The 22750-nt window shown below is 39.3% G+C and overlaps 1 protein-coding gene across 1 annotated transcript in view; it reads right to left on the minus strand.

Moving 5' to 3' along the window:
• Nucleotides 1–22197, minus strand: part of JPH2 (junctophilin 2) — a 59557-nt gene extending 37360 nt beyond the window's left edge. The window contains exons 1-2 of the mRNA XM_015829688.1: nucleotides 21095–22197; nucleotides 10739–11522 (exon numbers count right to left, since the gene is read on the minus strand). Of these exons, the coding sequence (XP_015685174.1) occupies nucleotides 10739–11522; nucleotides 21095–21473 (1163 nt within the window). The 5' untranslated portion in view covers nucleotides 21474–22197. The remainder of the gene's footprint in view (nucleotides 1–10738; nucleotides 11523–21094) is intronic.
• Between the last annotated feature and the right edge of the window lie 553 nt (nucleotides 22198–22750).

The raw sequence follows: 22750 nt of genomic DNA on the forward strand, positions 1-22750 counted from the left end.
CTTCCTTCCAATAAAAATATACATACTATTTAAAACCAAGGAGGTTTTTTTAAAAAAAAATTCAAGCAGACAGCTGTTCAATGCACGTTAAGAGGAGTTTGGCTCATGCCAATGTCAATGTGCCAGTATGATACAATGCAAATTGTCAGGCTGTTCTTCCTTGGGACTCTTCCATCCATACTCTCTTTTAAACTTGAGGACTTATCTTAGAACAGCATTTTTCAACCTCGGCAACTTTTAAGATGTGTGAACAATTCCCAGAGCCAACTTTCCAAAGCCAACTGGGGAATTCTGGGAGTTGAAATCCATGCATTTTAAAGTTGCCAAGGTTGAAAAACACTGCCTCAGAACCTCCCATTACCTAAGATATAGCAGGTAATAATACGGGAACTCTGCACCATTTCTCTACTTTCCTGAAATCTTTCTGAGATCTTGGTGGAACTGTATCCTCTCTACAAATAGAGGTATGCAGAGATAATTTCTCTTTCAAGAAGTATTGTGCCAGGATGTTGTATCCTGATTTACCATGCATACACCCAGTGCTTTTTTTCTATATAAAAAAAAGGTGCCGGAACTCACACACGTCATACAACCTGCCTTGCCTACCCTACAAGGTTCCATCCAAAAAAGGTGCCAGAACTCCGTTCTGGGTGTTCTATGAGAAAAAAAGCCCTGCATACATCTATGAGACAGAGAACTAACAACCTCTGTTTGTCCAAGAAAAACAGAAGTAACCCATCTTTCCAGCCTGTAAAAGGACCTTTTCAGTGGTGGCCTCACTTTGTATTGTAAAAGTATTGTGCTGTAAAAGTCATCAACCCCTTTTTTAGCTGACTGTTTCCTCATCCTTTCCTGAAAGTTTTGGCAGCTTCCAGATGAATGGGATTATAAATCACAGAATTCCACAAAATTGTGGTCCTAATAATTATAAGAGTACCATCTATGAGGAATTTTGCATATAGTCACCAGCTGAAAATCTGATTTTAAAGAAGGACTTTAGCTATCTTCAGTATGAATTGATCTGGACTGCCATTTGCACTGCTTGCAAAAATGTTTATTCTTTGGATTCATTGTATTTATTTTATTGCTGTCAGTTCTCTTGCTTGAGCTTGTTGGGAGAAAAGGGTAAGATAATTATTTTAACATAAAGACTGAGGTGCTAACTTGCTATAATTGTTCTTTAAAAATTACAATTCATATGCTGCATCCTAAGAGAGTCTCATTTGAATCTGAGAGTCCCATCTTCTCTGAATATGAAAGCTATGTAAACTCAGTTTACTCTTCTTCAGGCTGATATAATTGGCAATGCAGCAGCTGCAAATGTCTGAAATCTCCAAATATTGACCATGTTTCCAATGTATCACTGGTGTTGCACATTACAAAGAAAATTAGGATATTTTTCACATTTAATAGCCTGAATGTTTCAGAAATCCTCTTTTGAAATCCTCTCTCCATTTATTATTTCTCCATCTTTTCATTCTTAAATTGTCAAACCCTGTACAATCCTTGTTGTAAATTTGTGTGCACATTTCTTCAAACATTCTGCTGAGTCTGATACTGGAACTTTTAGATTGGAGTTCATCTGCTCTATGTCCTGGGCTGTTGGTTGTTTGGCCCAACATCCTGGCAGTGAAGCGTTCTTAGGACTGGACCCATGTGCCCCTTAAGTCAATGGGTTCTCTTGAGCAGGAAAGGCTATATCAGACTTCCAGTCTGATCAAAGATTTTGCCAAAGCCTCAAGGATTTCTAAGCTTAAATGAGCCTGTTTCCTTTGGCTTCTGACACCTTGGCTCAACTTCTGATTTCTAACTCTGCACCGATAGCTGTGTACAGCTTTGCCTTGACGAGATCCACTGTGAAAAAATTGAAAGGAGAAACAACAGCAACATAAAGAGAAAAATACATGATGTTGACTGAAGAGATTGAGAGCTGCGCCAAACGATACTTCAGATTTGAAATTAATTTTAAAAATGTGTCAGTGTCAAGTTAACCTAAAACTAAGATGAAGTGGAAGGGACAGCAGAACAGAATGTGGGAAAAATAATGGAACGGCAATTTACTCATCCTTGGGGAACTGAAGAATGAAACCATGTGGGCCACTCGCCCACTAAAGCAGGCAGGTGGCACCTGTTGCTCCCAACCACATATATTTTTGCAGGGACCAGCATGGGCTGAAGCAATCTATACACACCTGTCTATATCAAGGGTCCCATGAATGAGTCCACTAAGTCATCAAAAGCCTAATGTACATTCCATGAGTGTCGTATCACCCCTGGCACATATTAAAAACCTAGAGCAGACACAGCTTTAGAAGCTTTCCTTTGTTACCTAATTTCTCTCCTAACTAAAATAACCTCTTTGAAACTACATATCCAAGATGAAAGGAACTGGACATTCCCACCCACAAAGTTCCAGCTGAGCCTCCTTGGATATTTTGAAATTAGAATATTTGCAGTTATAGCAAATATTGCAGTCATTTCATATCTCAATGCTTATGTTTACTTAGCAACAATATGGAAATAGTTTGCTTTGGAACATTCTTCTGGAACATTTTTAATTTCCCAGCCTAATCTGCTAACCTGTGCTTACTTATTCCCATCCAATACTGCCCAAGTCCAAATCTACTTACCATTTTTAGGTTCAATTAAATCACCTAGATGCAGGTGTAAACAGGTAGTCCTCAACTTACTATCATCAATTTAGTGACCGTTTGAAGTTACAACGGCACTGAAAACAATGACTTATGACCACTTAAGACCATTGCAGCATCCCCATGGTCACATGATCAAAATTTGTATACTTGACAACTGTTTCATATTTATAACAGTCGCAGCGCTCTTTTTAAGCACTTCTGACAAACAAAATCAATGGGGAAGCCAGATTTACATAGTGACCATGTTACTAACTTAACAGCAATTCCCTTAATAACTGTGGCAAGAAAAGTTGTAAAATGGAGCAAAACTCACTTAACAACTGTCTCATTTAGCAACATAAGTTTTGGGCTCTACTGTGGTCAAATAATAATAATAATGATGATGATGATGATGATGATGATGATGATGATGATGATGATGATGATGATGATGATGATGATGATGTTGGAAGGGACCTTGGAGGTCATCTAGTCCAACCCCCTGCTCAGGCAGGAAACCCTATACCATATGTTGAGGACTACCTGTATTGTGATTTTACGTTTCATATTGTCCCAAATGCCTCTCCTCAATAGTTCTTCAACAGTTGTCGGTGATAGACTGGAGTGACAGCTTGAAGAATGACTTAATATACCTCGCTCAAATCAATTGCTTTAAGTTCAATAAAGAACACAGCTAAATATCATTTGCTTAACTTATTGGGACTGCAACATTCAGCTTTTGTTAATAAAATAAATGAATGTCAGTGATTTTTCAAATTAAAATAATGGAAGGAGAATAGTATCCCCCCCCCCCAAAAAAGGAAAAAGTAAAGTAAAGTAAGGAAAAAAGAAGAGGGTCAGGCAACTGTGTAAATCGTGTTATATACTGGGTAAAAAAAGTCTATTTTTAAGTTTTCAGCCCAAATCTTTCAAATAAAAATAAATGTCCACTTTGCTTTTAGCAACGAGGATTGGAAACATTCTTTTTCAAGAAAAACAAACATAAGCCTGCTGCCTCAGGCCATAAGCTCTTGTTTCACATTTTAGTTTCAGCATAGCCCAGAATCAGTCCATACATAATATGCCATTCCATTCATAATAGCATAGCGCTAAAATCCACCAACATACATTCCTGTTTTACTGGATAAGAACATTGGCTCCCAGTTGCTGCATTCTTCTCTCCCTCTGATAAACCAATGCCATGCTTTCCCTTATTTAGTCAGAGACATCTCTGCTGACTGCGGGCTTTCAGTGCGTCATTTACACCATGCTCCAGCCTTGTCTCCCGAGGAGACTCCCATTGCTGTCCATGTCAAGGCGATGTGAAATGCTGAGCACACTGGAGATATAAGTTGACAGTGCTTAGGCGGGTGATTGGCCAGAAGTGCCCAGGAAAGTGATACCAAGGCTCCAATTCAAGTCTTAGCAGCTTCGTTATTTTAAGGGAGAGCTTGGTGTGCTCTGTGACACATGGAACACAAATACTCAGAAAAGTCACTTTAAAAGCAGGACAGTAAAAGAGACCGGGGAAAAAAAGCATGTGAACTATGGAAAAGTAAGGCTTCATTTTTTCTTTCTTTCATTAAGTTCTCTTTGATTCTCAAAGACAAGTCCTTGAAGTTTTCTTGGTAAGATTGTTCAGAAGTGGTTTGCCATTGCCTGCTTCCCAGGGCTGGGAGAATGTGACTAGCCCAAGGTCACCCAGCTGGCTTCATGCCTAAGGTGGGATTAGAACTCAGTCTCCAGGTTTCTAACCTGATGCCTTAACTGCGCACCAAACCGAATCCCCAGGTTTTTATAATTCAGTGGAAAGCAGTAAGGTGAGCTCAGCTGTACTGTACTGTAAAATGGCATAATATTAATAATATTAATATTAACACTATTAATATTAATACTACTACTAATAATAATAATAATGGTGGAAGGTCATCTAGTCCAACTCCCTGCTCAGGCAGGAAACCCTATACCAGTGATGGTGAACCTTTTAGAGATCGAGTGCCCCAAAACTGGCTCCGTCCCCACTCCACCCCCTGCCCCGTCCCCGCTCCGCCCCCACCCTGCCTGCCTGCAGGGCTATTCACCGCCTCCAGGGCCCGCCACAGATCACCCAGCAGTGCCATGACGGCCACGCCTTCTGCCCACGCCCCGCAGCATCAACTGTGCACAATGGGGTGTGAGGGCAGAGTCTTGTCTACGCTGTCTGGCTGCCATGCCCTTGGCTGCACTGCTCTGCGTGGGCCACACTTGGGGGCAACTCTCCGGGGGGCTGCTGGTGAGGAGGGGGTCGTGGGGGGAGGCAAGGCTGGGGCAACAGCACATGTGTCCACACCCGTGCCATAGGTTCGCCACCACTGCCCTAAACCATTTCAGACAAATGGCTGTCCAGTCTCTTCTTAAAAACTTCCAGTGTTGGAGCATTCACAGCTTCTGGAGGTAGGTTGTTCCACTGATTAAATGTTCTAAGTGTCAGGAAATTTCTCCTTTTTGTATTTGATGGTTCCAAATGGAAGAATTCTGACTAATTTGGTTTTTAATTTCATTAATGGATGTTTTTTAATGGAAAGGTAAAAGACTCAATGGGATAAGCTGGAAGGCTATAGAAGTAGTTCTCAACATACAACAATTAATTTAGCGACCATTCAACATTAGAACAGCAGTGAAAAGAGTGACTTATGACCTAACAACCAATGCAGGGTCCCTGTAGTCATATGATCGAAATCCGGGTAATTGGCAACTGGCAGGAATTTATGATGGTTGCAGTCATGTGATCATGACCACTTGGGACCTTCCCAGCCAGCCTATGACAAGCAAAATCAATGGGGGAAGCTGGATTTGCTTAATGACTATGTGATTCACTTAACAACTGCAGTGATTTGCTTAACAAGCAAAAAATATTGGAAAAAATATTGTAAAATTGCACATGACTCACTTAACAACTGCATTGCTTAGCAACAAAAGTTCTGATCCTAGCTGGAGTCATAAGTCTAGAACTACCTGTGGTCTCCAGTAAATGTCCCAAAGGGGCTTTTTCAAGAGGCAACTGGACTTTTTTGTTTTTCTTTGAAGACGTTTCTCTTCTCATCCAAGAGGCTTCTTCAGCTGTGACTGGATGGTGGAGAATGGAAGGATTTATATTCCTTGCAGACAGCTGGTCATTTGCATCCTTTTAGAGAGTCGTTGAGGCTCCCTGGAAGTTTATCTGTGTCCTCAGGGTTACCTGAGTAGTGCAATTGGATATAGAGCCTACTTGCACGTCAGTTGCCTCCTGAAAAAGCACTTTTGGGACAACCATGACCTGGATAACTGAGAATCTCCTTAGACATTCCCTAGTAAATGTCAATAATTAAGTCTTGTTCTGAAAAACAATTGCACACTTGTAAAATCCGTATAATGTTATGGAAGCGAAAATCCTAGTGCTAAAAAAAAAAAGAAGAAATAGGAGTTTCTATCTCCTTTTCAGTGGGGCAGATCCTACCATCTTTAAACAGAGAGATCCAAACTACTGTGTGGCACTTCACATGTCCTCTGAGAAGCTAGACAAGTGCATGCTAAATCTGTTATATTTGTGAAGAATTTTTTTTTAAAAAGAGAAATAAGTAAGGCAATATTTCAAGCAGCCTTAACTGAGCAAGTGCCCTCCAAATATGTTCATGTGTGCTTGCCTTTGAGTCAGTGTTGACTCCCAGCAACTGCCAGGACAAGTCCCTGTAGTTTTCTTGGCAAAATTTGCTGTTGGCTGCTTCCTAGGGCTAAGAGAGAGTGTGGCCTAAGGTTACCCATCTGGCACTGTGCCTAAGACAGGGCTATTACTCATGGTCTCCCAGTTTCTAGTCTGATGCCTTAACTACCAAATCAAACTTGGTTCTCCAAGTCTGCTATACAGTACTAAAATTCTTAGTACTGTATTCAATTCAACCAACATTGCAGCTATAATTAAACCCATCTGGAAGACATATGATAAAAGAAACATTTTTATTATAATAATTGCTTTTGGATTATGCAAATATATGTAGAGATATCATTTTATAAGGTCTCAATTCTTGAAAAAAAACTGTTCAAAGGAGAGCAGCAACGTTAAATGAGAATACATACTGAAAGGAATTGGCTATAGTATGTCTAGGTTAATGAAAAAGAAGGACTAAGGGTGATATGATAGCAGGGTTCCAATATCTAAGAGGCTGCCAAAAAGAAGAGGGGATCAATCTATTCTCCAAAGCAATAGAAGGCAGGACAAAACCAATGGATGGAAACTAATCAAGGAGAGAAGCAACCTAGAACTAAGGAGAAATTTCCTGACAGTTAGAACAATTAATTAGTGGAATCACTTGCCTCCAAAAATTGTGGGTGTTCCAATACTGGAGGTTTTTAAGAAGAGATTGGACAACCATTTGTCTGAAATAGTATAGGGTTTCCTGCCTGCGCAGGGGGTTGAACTAGAAGACCTCCAAGGTCCCTTCCAATTCTGTTATTCTGAAAAGAAGCAAGTTGTTTAAATATATAGGGATGCATTTTAGTCGCTAAGAATTTTATTATCTTTATCATTAACATTTTGCCACAGCTGCATATCTTTTTAAATGATTTGTATGATTCAGTATTAATTTTAGTATTGAGAGCTAGCTTGGTGTGGTGGTGAAGTTCTTAAACTAAAAACTGGGAGGTTATGAGTTCTAGTCCTCTTAGGGTTGAAAGCTGGCTGGGTGACTTTGAGCCATTCACACTCTTTCAATCCTGCCCACCTCACAAGGTGGTTACTGTAGGAAAAAATATGATGTGGGTTATGAGTTGCTGAGTTCTACAGCATAAAGGTAGGATATAAATATAACAGATTCCAAAATGCCTTCAGCAAATTTTATTATTACTATTATTATTATTATTATTATTATTACTACTACTACTACTACTACTACTACTACTACTACTATTACTACTACTACTACTATTATTATTATTATTATTCCATAAGACAGTTGATGATTTGAGAAAACAAAAGATAGACGTTTTCACTAATGGCTTCTGTAGGGCAGGTAAAAAAATCTGCAAGGTGGCAACCATGAAGTTCAACCCAATCCCTACCTCTTTTATGTATCCCCACCATCTTGCAGATTTTGACCTGTACTCTTTATGCCGATGCTTTTGACTATCTTTACAGGGAATATGCCCGGTATTAAGACTCAGAATCAGTCAAGGGCAAGTTTAGTTTCTGTCTATAGAGAGAGTAACCAAACCAGTCTAGAAAGCCCTCCAGCTGCCTAGCACTTGTTTGCTTACTTACAAACACAGTAAAATTTAATTTCTAGCTCAGCTTTAAACCAATCTAAATTGGTGGCTTCTCTCCCAAGGTGCTAAATAGCATAGTTCATTCCTGGAACCTTCTAGGAATGGATTATACAGTTTTGCACATCATTAGCTTTCATTATATCTAGCTATAATGAGTTCTAAATGCTGAGTGAATAAGAAATCCCAGCTTTGTTAGATGAATGTATGCTCTGATATTAAGTTGTGCCACATCATTCATTATTTTATGGAGCTGTAATTTTCTCTCTCTAATTGATGTTAACATTGTTCTGCAGTTTAATCATTCTGCTTATTTTCTCAGGTTCCTCCATTCTAAACATCCCTTTTGTGGCACAGTGATCAGAACCATATACAATATTCCAACAGAGGTTGTATCATGCATTTACATTATACTGGCAGTTTTACTTCCAATTCCTTTCTTCATGATCACCAACATAAAGGAATTTATCTTTCCACCACAAATATATACTGGGTCAACATTTTTGTCAAACATTAAACCACAACTCAGCCCCAGCAGCAGCCCTTCAGACTCCCATCAATTCACTGAAACTGATCATCAGTGAAAATCAGAATTTTTCACTTTCTATTTTTTTACACTGAATAACTTTTTCTATCTCTGTTCTCAATTCCCAAGCTTGGAGAGAGACTTTTGATGCTCCCTCACCATTTCTTTCTGTTTTAAGCTTTCTAAATGATTTGGTATCATCAGCAAGCTTGATAACTTCACTGCTCACTTTTAACCATGTATGAAAAAATAAATAAAGACCTGTTCTTGTGGAATATCTCTGCAATGCCTCAAACAGCAAGCTCTATGGAGAAAGAAAATGGCTCTATGTATCTCCTTTCTTTTGCTCAAAAGTTTCCTTAATAGGGAATTATGTCCAGCCCGTGCTAACAGAGAAAAGCATTCCAATCCTTGATGTAAACCACTCAGAGTTTCCCTTTGATTTGAAGTGTAAATAGTGCCTTTTATAAAAAGAGCTTTTTATAAATGGCCCAGTGCCACTCCAACATCATTATTCATGGCCTTGTAGCTGCACATGGAAGTTATTCAAAGCAGCAGAGCATCCCCTGTAATAATATGGATACGGTTTTGTTCTTTCCACAAATGTGCTCAACTCCTAAGTATTTTTTTAAACTCAGCCCATCTTTACATTACAGTGTTGTTTCAATATAGATCAAAACCAAGATGACATAGAACAGGCACCGGAGGCCCAATTTCAAGGCCAAAAAAACAGATGGAGCAAAGACATATTCAAATGGGTCTTCTATAGTAGAGTATTTTTTTTCTGCTTGTAAAGCTAGATTTATTTTGTTTGATCAATACAGAAAAACTGTCTATCGTATCTTGTTTAAAACAAGCTATATAGTGTGTTATGCCAACGCTGTAAGTATGATACTATGGGATAGGGGGTAGAGCGCTCTGCATAAATCTCCTTTAAGCTGCAGTTCCACACAGCCGAATATGTCTTTGGTTCAAATGACTTAGTGCATTAATCTGACCAAACTCTTTCACAGACTTATTCCTGCAGTTTTAACAAAAGGGGCCTGGAAGGTTGCTAGAATTTGCCACCAATGTTGCAACCCCAGGAGCTCGTGCTTAGACATGCCATGCAGCCTGTAAGATCCAGTTGATCTCTCTGTAAATACACTGATTCTTGTGGTCATTAAACAATCCATGTATTGTATTCAAGTCAGGAATGAATGAAAAAGAATTTGAATACGGATCAAAGTGCTGTCCTTAGCAGAAATTAATGCTAATAGAAATGAAGTTGCTATTTTAGTGTCTTAGTTGGTTTTTAATGGGATGAAGGGTTATATTTATTACCTGATCTTTTTTTTAATATACTGCCCAGAGATACATTGTCCAAGCTGAGCAGCCATATAAATGTTCCAATTAAAGACAACATTTGTTCTTCCCCAGAAAAACATATATGATACACATAGAGATTATATTTGTTTTATAATGCAAACTACAAGTCTTTTCTATTTCCTCTTTAACCTTTAAGATCTTTTGGTGTGTTTAAAACTATGGCAGCCCTTTGCACACTGTAGGGATCTTCTCTAGCCATGTTGGATCAGTCATGAGATCATTCAATATAGTATTCTTATGGTTACTCCAAGAAGTCTGAAGGAGGCAGGGATGGTCTCACAGAAGCAAATTAAGCTCTTTACGGTTAAATATTCTCTTCATCCAGATCTGTCCATGCTGGCTGGGAAATTTAGAAGCTGAATTCTACATAAGCTAAAATTGCCAAGATGAGAAACAGTGATATAAACTGATGCCATGAAGATTACAATTGCATATCTCTGTTTAGTTCAAAATTTTATTTGAAACAATACTCTACTAAGATCTTTGTTTAAAACATTGGAAAAATGCTGCTAGTAAGAGGGGATAATAAAGAGTCAAGATTTGCCTTGGCAGAAAACTAAATAATTTGAAATGTTGGTTTGTTTTCTTCAAAAGCCCTTTCCCCCTATATAAAATACATCTTGACCTGGATGTAGGCAGCCATGGCATGAAGCTGAGTTATAATACAAGACATACAGATTTTCCATCTATTATCTTTCCAAATTTCTCTATCACTATTTATGAGAGACATATTAAACACCCTGGATGCAAAATGCTTTCTTTCCTTTCCTAGATGCAGATAGTTAATTTCTGGGAAATTTATATTTTCTGCAGATCTCTTCTACAAATGAAAGTTCAGTTTAATGAGTGTTTTAGTTTTGATCAACAATTGCAAATAGAATTGGATGTTGTTTTTACTTTTACAGCCACCCAAAAATTCCAAGTTCATGATCCTTACCTAGAAGCTGCAATCTCAGATTTCTGTCTGGCGATGGCTGCTGCTCTCTGAGCACCTTCTATACTCCGGTCCACTTTCTGTCTTATCTTTGCACTTTTTAGAGGTATCACCCGTTTCTTCATGCCTCTGATCAATACATTCATGCGATATTTTCCTTCTTCCTTCTTCCCATCAGGCAACGTGGTACAACCATATCCATGCCGCACGTTATCCAGCCATTCGCCCTCATACTTCAGGCCACTTGATCGCTCACTTATGCCAAACCCTGAACGCTTGTCATTCTTCCACTCTCCCATGTAGGATTCTGTGGTGGTGGCATCAATGTCAGCATCAAAAGGTGGGAAGTCCTCTCCTTCCACTCCTTCTCCTAGGCTGGCAGTGGAGGCAGCATCACTACCTGTAGAGCTCATCCCACTCTCACTCTTAAGGAAACTGAGTCGACTCCTTTGGCTGGACAAAGAGGTCTTGGAGTCAGATTTCTTGAGTTTCCCGAACAAGGAGCTCCGCCTGAAGAGTCCCCCCTTCTTTAATTTGCCAGCATCAGCATCTGCATACAAGCTGAGAGCAAAGCCACCCCGAGTTATGGTAGGTGATATGGGAACGTGTTCCTGGTTTGCTGATGGCAAATCATGTTGTAGCAGTGTGCCATTGCTGTGCTCACTCCGTAGGGACGTAAGGGAGGTTCTTAAAGGGTTGCGGACCACAGCTGCAATGCCGTATGGGACACTTTGACGGACTCCATAACCATGGCGCATGCCATTGGTGAACTGGCCTTGATAGGTACCTGGAATCAAAAGTAAGAACTAATCAAATACATCAAATTTCTCTGGAATGCATATGAAAGCATATATACTCAGGCAGCCACAGCCTCTTCTCCGTCTTCTCATATAAATGGTTCCTTATTGCAGGATAACAAGAAGAGAGCTGTACCTTCTTCCCAGTCAGCAAATACAATTTTCCCATCCCCTCTGAGATTAAAGCCAGCTTCGGTACGCTGCTTCTGCTGAGGGTGATATTCATTGAAGCCATACATAAAAGCACATCACTCATCAGGGCAAGGTTTACAAATCTAGTAAACAGGTGGTGATTGTTCTAATCCTTTGCTGTTTTTTAAAGAATATAAGCATAAAACAGCTTGATTTCCTAGTAAACATTGAAATTATCTAACTAAAATCTTCAGTATTACTGTAAATAATACTCCAACTTAAATGGATTTACTATCCAACATGGCAAATATGGATCATGGGGAGAATAAAGTGTATTGGCAATTTCTCTTCATGCGTATACATTTATTCAAGCTTGTACACTAGGACTAAAATAGAGTTGTATTCAATTTAGATAATTTGTTTCTAAAGCCTAGAAAAAAGGGAAATCATCATGAAATAGGAACTTTTTGAAAGTAAATCATATCAAAATAAAATAATATTTTATGACATACACACAATATTACTTGCTCTTCATTTGCAATATTTCATGGAAGGAAAGGGAAAAGTTTCATTTGATTAGTTTGCCTTCTGAATTAAAAAAATGAATATTACTAATTTTTATTACACGGGAATAAAGTGGGATACAAATAAATAAATTCTAAAGTTCATTTCTGATGTCACAAAGAAAAGAGTGCTAGCTCCTACTTACTGTTTCTCTGCATTGTTTACTTATGGCCAACTAGAGCTTTTAGGAAGTCCACAAGTAGAACATTAGAACAGTGTGCATTGCATGCTACCCAAAATTAATATTCATAAATATAGTGTTGTCTCTGAACATGAATTTTCTATTTACTCATAGCAGATAATTGTCTAATCCACCACCACATCCTGGGGCAGTAAATACCACAATTTAAATAAATATTAGTGAAAAGAAGACATGGAGGAAGCATGGGGAGATGGGGACCATGGAGGACAACCTTCTCAGTTTGTGCAATTCCAAGAGTCACTGTTCAAGCAGGTGGCTCGATGCATTGTCACCCAGATTGCAGAATGGATTTTACACTTCTGGAGTAACTACTCACCAATTTTGGCACACTCTATAGCATTTCCAAGGAACATTTGGAGTAAGATGAAGAGTACTAGGTGTTTCTTTTTTTCATGCCTCTGTCTATGTAAGGCATTTGCATACGTGCCAGCACCTCTGACATTACACCAAATGAACAAAAGTACTATAAGAAGAGCTAAACTAGGAATATAGATCTTTGTTTTGTCCTGTATAGATAAGAAGGCATAAGGGGCAGGCATTTAATAATGGAATGGAATCCTTCACATAAACCCTTCTCCTGACATAATTTGGTTTACCTGGCTAAGTGGTGCTGGATCTAGCCCTTAGAATAAATCCAGTTCTTCATTTAGAACAAATGCACTCTCTAAAGAACTTTAAATTATTCCTACACTATGCTTTACCTAAGCCTGTCTGAATTAAAACACTTTGGACACAGGTTGCAAGATTTTCAGGCGAGAATATGAGTAACAGTGTCCTTCCATTAGACCAGTGTTTCTCAACCTTAATAATTTTTAGATGAATGGACTTCAACTCCCAGGATTCTCAACCCAGACATTCTTCTGGGAGTTAATTTTACTCATTTTAAAGTTGCTAAGGTTGAGAAATACTGCATTAGACAATTCCCTCACTGCTGTTTCCTTCTACTTTTCTCTTCCAGGAAAATGATCACCAACCTTACTATGGGAAGGTTTTATTTAATAATAATAATAATAATAATAATAATAATAATAATAATAATAATAATAATAATAATAACAACAACAACAACAACAACAACAACAACAACAATAATAATAATAGTAGTAGTAATAATAATAGTAATAATAATAAAGTTGGAAGGGAGCTTGGAGGTCATTTAGCCCACCCCTTGCTCAGGCAGGAAACCCTATACCATTTCAGACAAATGGCTGTCCAGTCTCTTCTTAAAAACTTCCAGTGTTGGAGCATTCACAGCTTCTGGAGGCAGGTTGTTCCATTGATTGTTCTAACTGTCAGGAAATTTCTCCTTAGTTCTAGGTTGCTTCTTTCTATGGTTAGTTTCCACCCGTTGCTTCTTGTCCTGCCGTCAGGCGCTTTGGAGAATAGCTTGACTCCTTCTTCTTTGTGGCAACCCCTGAGATATTGGAACACTGCTATCATGTCCCCCCTCGTCCTTCTCTTCATTAAACTAGACATACCCAATTCCAGCAACGTTCCTTATATGTTTTAGCCTCCAGTCCCTAATCATCTTTGTTGCTCTTTTCTGTACTCTTTCTAGAGTCTCAACATCTTTTTTACTTCATGGTGACCAAACTTAAACATATTTATACTTAAAGTGTGTGTGGGGGGGTGCTTGGGTGTGTGTGTGTTTGTATGTATGTCAGCATGGTTTTATATAGAGAGAGATACTCACATACATTACATTGAATTAATAGAAAGAAACAAAATATCAAATACAGTCAAAAACAGTTTTAAAATTACCTTCTTTGCATATCATTCCATTGTAATAGTTTCTGTACCTCCTTTTACTAGCACTGCTGAAATATGGTATTGGTTAAGATTTCAGTTTAGTAGAGAGAAGGTTACTAGTTCAAAACTTGACAGATTTTTTTAACATTATTGTTTTTATTTTACATTATTATTTTACTTTCCTTGTGTAGCTAGTTTTCCCTTGGACTTAAAAAAAAATAAGTTCAGGGGAAACTTAGTTGCTCAAAAACATAGAATTAAAAATATTCTGCTGACTTTAAATCACCAATTTTTTCTTAAGTTAAAGATTGCAATCACTTCATTATTTCAGCAACAGAGGAAAAAGGAGATACAGAATTGGAAGCATTAGCTCAGCTGAAAAAGCCACTCTTCTGCAAAGCAGTCGATAAATAGCTGAATCCCACCAAGTGAAGTGCTCTAGCTCAAATGAACAAAATATGAAAAAGAGTATTTTGGAAGTGGAAGAGAGAAACATGCTCTGAAATTAATTTGAAGGTGAATGGGGGATTAATTAATGGACAACATCATCCATTTTTGCCCTCCAGAAACAGTTGCTTTTCTATTATAGTGACAGGGCAACCTGGCAGTACAGATAAGCTCTAAGACAGACATGTCAAACACAAGGCCCGGGGGCTGGATGTGGCCCGCGAAGTGGTTTCATGTGGCCCACAAAGCCATCCTGGAAACAGTGAGGGAACGGCCCCCGCTGCCTTATCCCTGGCCCAGGCCGGCCGGGAGCCAATGTACAATTTTGTGATGGCCATCTATGCTGAAATGCATTCAGTCTTAGCTCCACAAGGCCGTCCAGAAACAGCGAGGAACCAGCCCCTGCTGCGTGGCCCTGCCCCCTGGGTCCATGCTGGGGAGGTGTCACCCTTTGTGAGGAATGAAGAAATGGACCATGCCTTGGCGCTTGCCCCGGTCCCACCCCCTTCTGCCAGAGACCCTCAGATCTGTCCCACTCTTGCCCAGGCTCCCACAGGCACCCTTGACGCGAACGATGTAGAGCTGGCCATGCTCACCCAGTAGGCCACACCCACTCCATCCACGCCCACCCAGTAGGCCGCACCCACCCTGGCCACACCCACCCGGCCCCCCCAAGGGCAATCGCAATGCTTATGCGCCCCTCAATGAAATTGAGTTTGACACCCCTGTTCTAAGAGTTTAGTCCTATATACAGTAAGCAAAATCATTCAATTTCTATATAAGAAATAGCTGGTTCAGAGAATCTGCAAAACTTGTAGAAGTATGAAACATCTTTTAAATAGCTATTGAGGGGCAACTAAATTTCATCTCAATATTTGCAAACGTTTTACATATCTGACTAAGGCAAGATGGCTAGCATTTCAGTCTGTCTGTCCTATCTATCTATCTATCTATCTATCTATCTATCTATCTATCTATCTATCTATCTATCTATCTATCTATCTATCTATCTATCTATCTATCTATCTATCTATCTATCTATCTCTAACATTGTTCTGGATGACAGTACTCCATGCTTTATCATTCTTTTGTTATATGAATTGTCAGTTGAAAACTATTTAAATGTTAAAAAAAACCCTTCTTTTCCATAGCGAATTTGAACTTTTCACAGAAAAAGGTTGGTCCCTTTCCCCCCAATTAGCACCAAACATTAATTTTCCTCACTTTCGAGATTCTATCTTGCTTCATTGTCCACCTTTTGTTGACATGGTTACCTCAGCAACAAACAACACTACTCCTTCACCCCCGAAACTTTTCTTCTATCCCTCACACACTGTCTCAAATTCCATTCCAAAATTAGTAAACTACTCTCCCCTACTCTTCATTCAACTTGGGTATCCTGGAACGAAATATGCTAAAGAAATATAAATATTTATTCCCAGTAAAAAGACAGTAGCTCCCCCAAGGATTTGCATTCTCATAGGCAAAGGGCCAAGAACAAATGAAGAATTTTTATGGACTCTGATCCCCATAGCTCACCAATGAGGTCTATCATATCAACAAAGCACAATAATCCTTAAAGATCTACAAAAAAAACCCACTAAAAAAACAAGGAAGAGTCCAGAAAAAAATACACAAAATACAATAGATAAGACTCTGGAATGAATTACAATAGGGTGTAAACAAGTGAGCACCTTATAGACAAGATTATTGATTTGATCAATTTCTTCCTTATTAATTTTCACTGCCTTCTATTATGCTGTAATATTAAGACCCAGAAGACACTTCGTATAAAAATATCCTTACAAGATTTTCCCTTTCTCTCAAGTATACTGTATGTAAATTTAACATTTAAGCTAAATTGCTAATGAATAATTCTTGTAAAAAGGTTAATGTACAAAAAAAAATCATGAGAACAGGGCAAGGAAGTTAGGTACAAATAATTAAGGCATTTGGTCAATTAAAAAATGAAAATCCTGTATTGAAATGTCAGGATTCTTTTAAAAAGGAAATCGAATTAGGAAGCAATTCTGCAGAATAGTTACAATATGTAGAATATTATAAAGGTGAATTTAATATTACTATAGAGTGTAAGGAAGGAAGAAAGCTTCTGAAGCACAGAAAAGGATAATTCTTTTCTTATCTTCTCCCATCAAATATGATTTAAATAGTAGCTTCAAAGATTGTATTCCAGACTGTATTTCTGAATTTTAATTTATACATTATATATTAATACAGTTTGTTTAAAGTATCTATTTTCTCTCGCTCGCTTTTTCTCTCTCTCTCTTTCTGTATACAAGTATATATGTTTGTATGTGTGTTTGTATGCAGACACATGAGCATGCGCAGGCACAAAGAGGTATACATAGTTTTGCAAACTATTCAAGAGTGGAGAAGTGTTTAATTCAGCTTTCCTCAGTGCATTCCAGATATAATGGTACTTCAGAAATTGTTGTGTCAATAGACAACAATCTGGATTAAACCACATTTTGGAGGATTACAAGACTTATTAGATGCCATTAGGTTTTGTACTGGGTGGAAAAACTCTTCAATTCATGACCTGTTATTGTAATATCCTCTTTTCCAGAGATGGATGTAAGCTAACTTTAAAAGGCAGCAGATATCTTTGGAGAGATTGAGAGATGAGGTGATCTTGATAGATCACAACTTGAATATTAGCCATCAGAATGATGCAACTTTTTTTTTTTTAAAAAAAAGCAAATTCAGTCATAGACTTCATCAAAAGAAACACAGTGTTCAGACCAAGTGAAATGTGGTTCTTCTCTGCTATGTATTGGTAAGATCAACATAGAATCCAGTTCTGGCTACATGTTTAATTGAAGGGTTTTAACCAACAGAAACAGATCAGTGACAGCAACTAAGAGAATAAAGGGCCTGGAAGGGGGGGAAAAATACAAGAAACATGGAGAGATTTGGGATATGTTTAAGAGAAAACTGTGGGAAGACTTGGTAACTCTCCATGTATCCAAATTGCTATCATAGCACAGAATTGTTCAAAGGTGTTTCAGAAAACAAATCAAGAAATAGTGGGCTTAAGTTACAAACAAACAGATTTTGGACAGACATCAGGAAAAAAAATCCTAATGATAAAGAGCTATTTACAATGCAACAGATTGACTTAGAAAGTGACACTTTTCTTTGCTGGGTGTGTTTAAAGAGGCTGGATGGACATCAATCAGAGCAAAAATAAGAGATTTCTCTGCACTAAGCAGGAAGTTGGACTGGATGTTCTCCAAAGTCCCTTTCAATCTTTAATTCTATGATTATATATGCAGGCCCCCATAGAGGGGAACAAAAATGTATATGGCTGCCCAACTAATGCTCAGTGATTCCAAGTGGTTTACAAAGATAAAAAAAACTCAATATAAAAATAACTAAGAAGCAATAAGCTCCACTCCCCTGCACATAACTATCAGATAAGTCATTTGATAGCATCCCACTCAGGTGTCCCCAGGCCCATTGGCAAAACCAGGTCTTCAGGGCCTTGCGAAAGAGTGTCAAAGTGGGACACTCTTATGCATGTAGTATCTGAATTTGAATGGAGATTCTATAGTCCACTTTATACTATTGGACTGTAGCTCTCATCACTCCTAATCCTGTTTTAGCATCTGAGATTGGGGGATGCTAAACTATTTATGATAGACACTTCATTCTAAAGCTTTTTTCATCTATCATCTTACTAACAGAACTAACAAAGAGCTCCTATCTTTCTGCTGAATCCATACCATATTTTAACACTACTTGAGGCAACAGTTTTTGGCTGGGTTTACAAACTGCACTATGGAATGTTTCTGTTCATTATGATTTATTGAATAAACCACAGCAGTCTTTGTCTACAGAATAAACTAAGCCAAATCCAAACAAATGTGATCATACTAAACTGTAAGGTAGTTTCCTTGGGCTAATTCAAATTCTGTGTGGATTTGTTAATGGTTGAGTATAAACCCAGCCATTGTGGAAACTGCATTACAATGCCACATAAAAGACCTGTGGAAGAAATGTTTCCATCTAAAATAAGGATATTAACATTTGTGCAACCATTGTAAGTGTACAATGGGCTAATATTCATAAGTTGATACCTTTTTTTCAAAGGTGATCTATTAGTTTATTTCATAACAAATTATGAATTAAAAATGAGAATGTTTCCCTTCAGACTCTCCTTGGCAAGGAACAGAAAAATAAAAGATTTGTAGCTGTAGAATATAAAATAACTTCATGACAGTATACGCAACTGAAGCACTCAGGTGTGAAGACAAGCACATTCATCATCAGATTTAGACAATTTTTTTCTAAAGCATGTAGCATAAACCATATAATTTTTTTGTTCTTGCTAATGACAACCTGGAATATCCTACAGATAGGAAGCAGCTGTGCAGGTAAATTCATCTTCTGGTTTCTGAGTGGCACAGTAGGAACATAACTTACTAATGCAATCTTCATCACAAATAACCCATGCCTTAAAAATGTTCAATGTGAGTTAAGAGGTATTGGTATAATTTAATACTAGACAGCTATTGTGCATGTCAGTAATAAGAAATGTCTCAAGTTTTTTTCATTCATTAATAATGAAGTCCTACATGTACTCCATATACTGTAATTCAGTCTCATGAAATTCAGTAGCACTTACTGAATTTCATACAGATGAGTATGTATAAGATTACAATTTATCTATTCCTAGCTATTACAGCTATCATTTGAATATTTTGTTCAAATAAGAACAAAAGTTTTTCATCTTTCACTTAGAAATCTATTTCTCTTGTTTTCAATGGAAAATAAGCATAAGCTGCTCACCCCAGTGATATATAAGTCGAACAGGCCTAGAGCAGTGATGGCGAACCTTTTAGAGACTGAGTGCCCAAACTGCAACCCAAAACCCACTTATGCATTGTCGAGTGCTAGGTGGGTGTGGCCCATTGGGTGGGCGTGGCTGCGGTGGTAATGGCAGACTGGGTGGGACTAAAATGTTCAATCAATCAATTTCAACTTTGCAAGATCTTTTTTTTTCCCCGCAAGAAGTTGAAATTGACTGATTGAACCTTTTTTTTTTTTTTGCACACGGCGGCGGAGGCCTAAAGCGAAAAGGTTTTATAAAACCCAGCTGAAGGCCTAGGACTGGGGCGACGGCGCACGTGCCCACAGAGAGGGCTCTACGTGCCGCCTCTGGCACCCATGCCATAGGCTCGCCACCACTGGCCTAGAGTCTCAGATAAACTTACATGGCAAAAATGTACCACCAATAAGTACATTTTGACACCTGCTGGTGAACATTTTTTTCAGTTGTTTCTAATGGCTGTGCATTTATCCAAGCAGCGCCTCACTCTTTCTCATTGCTTGTCTGGTTTTGGGTTTGGGTTTTGCACATCAACTCTCAACCACATAATTATTTGTTGGACGGAACTAAGCACTCATTATTTTGTTAAACACACACAAAAAGCTATTCAGTTGTACTGTCCATAATCCATGTCAAACTATATACAGAATACATTAAAATGCAAATAAATGTGTAAACATACTGTTGTTTAATTTAGAACAGCTGAAAAAAATCATTATTAAACAATCTTCTTCCTTACCAAGAATCATGACCAGACTATGCAATATATCTAACTGCTTGAAGTTTGCCTTGAATTTTCCAGAAAAGAAGTGCAAATATTTGAGGTTTCCTAATGAGCCACTTATGTAATGACATGGTTTCTAGTCACAAATTGTTTAATCACAATATTGGGTTGATACAATATTCCAAACAAGTCACATCTTGGCATATCAAAGTTTGTCTTGGACCAGTGATCATGCAGAGAAACATACTTGATACACTGGGTTTTATTAAGTTGTTCTCAAGATTTCTGATCCTGTGGTAAGCATCTCCTTGTTCATCACGTCTGCTGGATAAGAGCTGGTACCTACTTCTAGATACTATGTGAATTGTATGGTGGATGCTCAACCAATCAGCAAAGAATGAACCATACTATGAAATGAATGCTTATCCAATGAGCTTCGAGCTGACACATCCTGCACTGCAAAGAAGATTAATCAGTGATGGAATTGTATCAGGAGTCAAATTGTAATTGGGCAGCTGACACCAAATATAATTAAGCCGTAAAATGCAGGTAAGATGCAAATACACAGATTAATTCAGAAATGGTGATGGGAAAACTGTGTGGGACATGTATATGACATATATGTAAAATGCAAAATTTGTACATACACACACTCATTTATATACAGAGGGAAAACTATGTACAGCTGCAATTTCATGAATAAGACACACATCTGGAGAGATTAAATATTACATTCTACTCCAAGGCCTTTTCACGTCACCTCTTTTCAGGAATCAGAACTGAATTATTTTCCCTCAAGACTGCAGCTTTGGGACTCTTAGCCCACATAGCACATTGTCCATGCCCCATTTGGGAAGGAACTGGCAGCCAACCACATCTTAGCCAGTCTTACCTCCATCAGCATAAGTCTCTGTGCCATATCCATCTTGCAGCCCGTTATTCCAGGTACCTTCGTACTTTGCTCCATTGCCGATATTCTGCCTTATGCCATATCTTCCCTTGAAACCATGGGTCCATTCACCTTTGTAAAGCCATCGTCCTTTGGTTTCAATCCCTAAGCCATGGCGCTTTCCTTGAGACCAGTAACCCTCATAGGTATTGCCACTGGGCCACGTGTATACCCCCACCACTTCAAATCCATAGTTCCAAGAGCCAGAGTATTCGCCCTGACCCTTGGGGCCAGTACAGATGCCATGCCCGTGGGCTTTGCCACCTTCCCAGCCCCCACAGTAGGCTCCTCCATCATCAAAATCAAATCTTCCACCACTCATGGTACACAACCAAAGTTAGACAGCCACTCTTCTCTTTTGTTCCTCTTTTCCTTCCTCTTCTTCTCTCTTGCCTATTTAGCCAGATTATGGCTCCATTATTGGAAGTACGAGAGCCTGATTCAACTGCTGCATAGCCAGTTCAGCTGAACCACTTTCCAAGAGCCCAAGAACAGGAAATTGCTGTGGGATAGAAGTCCCTGTTGACGGAGGCCAGGATCGGGCCAGGGAACTCAGAAAGTAGCCCTGCTTGGTTCTACAGAACCATTTACCCAAGAAGGCATGGAGAGGTTGATTAGAGATACAAACTACACCCTGGTCTTGGAAAGAATAGGATTGAAGTTCCCCCTCAGCTGTAACAGTTCTAGCCTTTACATCCTTGACCTCGGGCAAGAGTTGTAACTTTTTTTTCTCTCCACTACAATAGTTGTATTGGCTTTATATCATCCTTGCAGTCTCCTCAAAAATCCCCCCACGATCCATTTCCTTAAGGGTCCGTGCAGATCTGCAGGAGGGCTCTCTCTTTAATCTCCTTCCCGGACTGTACCTATCCCGACTGCTTGCTTCCTCGTTGCTTTTCCTCTTTCCCTTAGTTCCCAATGCCCGAAATCCCGGCCCCGGCCGATGCCAGCGTTTGTACTATCCCGTAGGGCAGGCTATCCACGGCTCCGGCTCTCCTCCAGAGTCTCTTCCTATTTTTCGCCTCCTCCTCTGCCAAGGAAAAGGTCAAAGCTGCCCTAACAAGGCCATCGCCTCCCTAGAGCTGCTCCTAAAATAGACCCCCTCGCCCAGCCCCCTTTCTAGGACCCTTTTACGGAGGAGAGAGGAACCACCCCTTCGGGGCCGGAATAAAAATGAATAATCTTCGAGGAGAAGGAGGCGAGGGACCGAGGAAGCAAGTGTGTACTTTAAAAATAGCAGCCTGGGAAGCTCTGGGAACGACGGAGCGGAGGATGGAGGGGGGGAGAGGTGGAGGGGGAGGCGAGGGTCGCGCTTCCCGCCCGCCTGTTTGCGCCGAAGTTTTCAGTAGGGCTGCGCTAGAAGCCGCTTCTCCTAGGCACGAGGGTGGGGACCAGGAGAGCATGAATGGAGCCATGAACCGAGAGGTTAGGAGGCAGGACTGGAAGGGGCGCAACCGGCGAATCCGGGGTTTTTGTGAATTTGGCTGAGCGCATTTTGATGGGCCGGGAAGGCAACGGGCTCTCTTCGGAAGGTTCGGTCAACGGTAGAGCCGTTCGGACCCAAGCTTTCTTCCAATATTTTTTTCCCTGGGGAAATTG

This window comes from Protobothrops mucrosquamatus, unplaced genomic scaffold (genome assembly GCF_001527695.2).
Source record: "Protobothrops mucrosquamatus isolate PMUCROS unplaced genomic scaffold, P.Mucros_1.0 scaffold_235, whole genome shotgun sequence".
NCBI lineage: Eukaryota > Metazoa > Chordata > Lepidosauria > Squamata > Viperidae > Protobothrops > Protobothrops mucrosquamatus.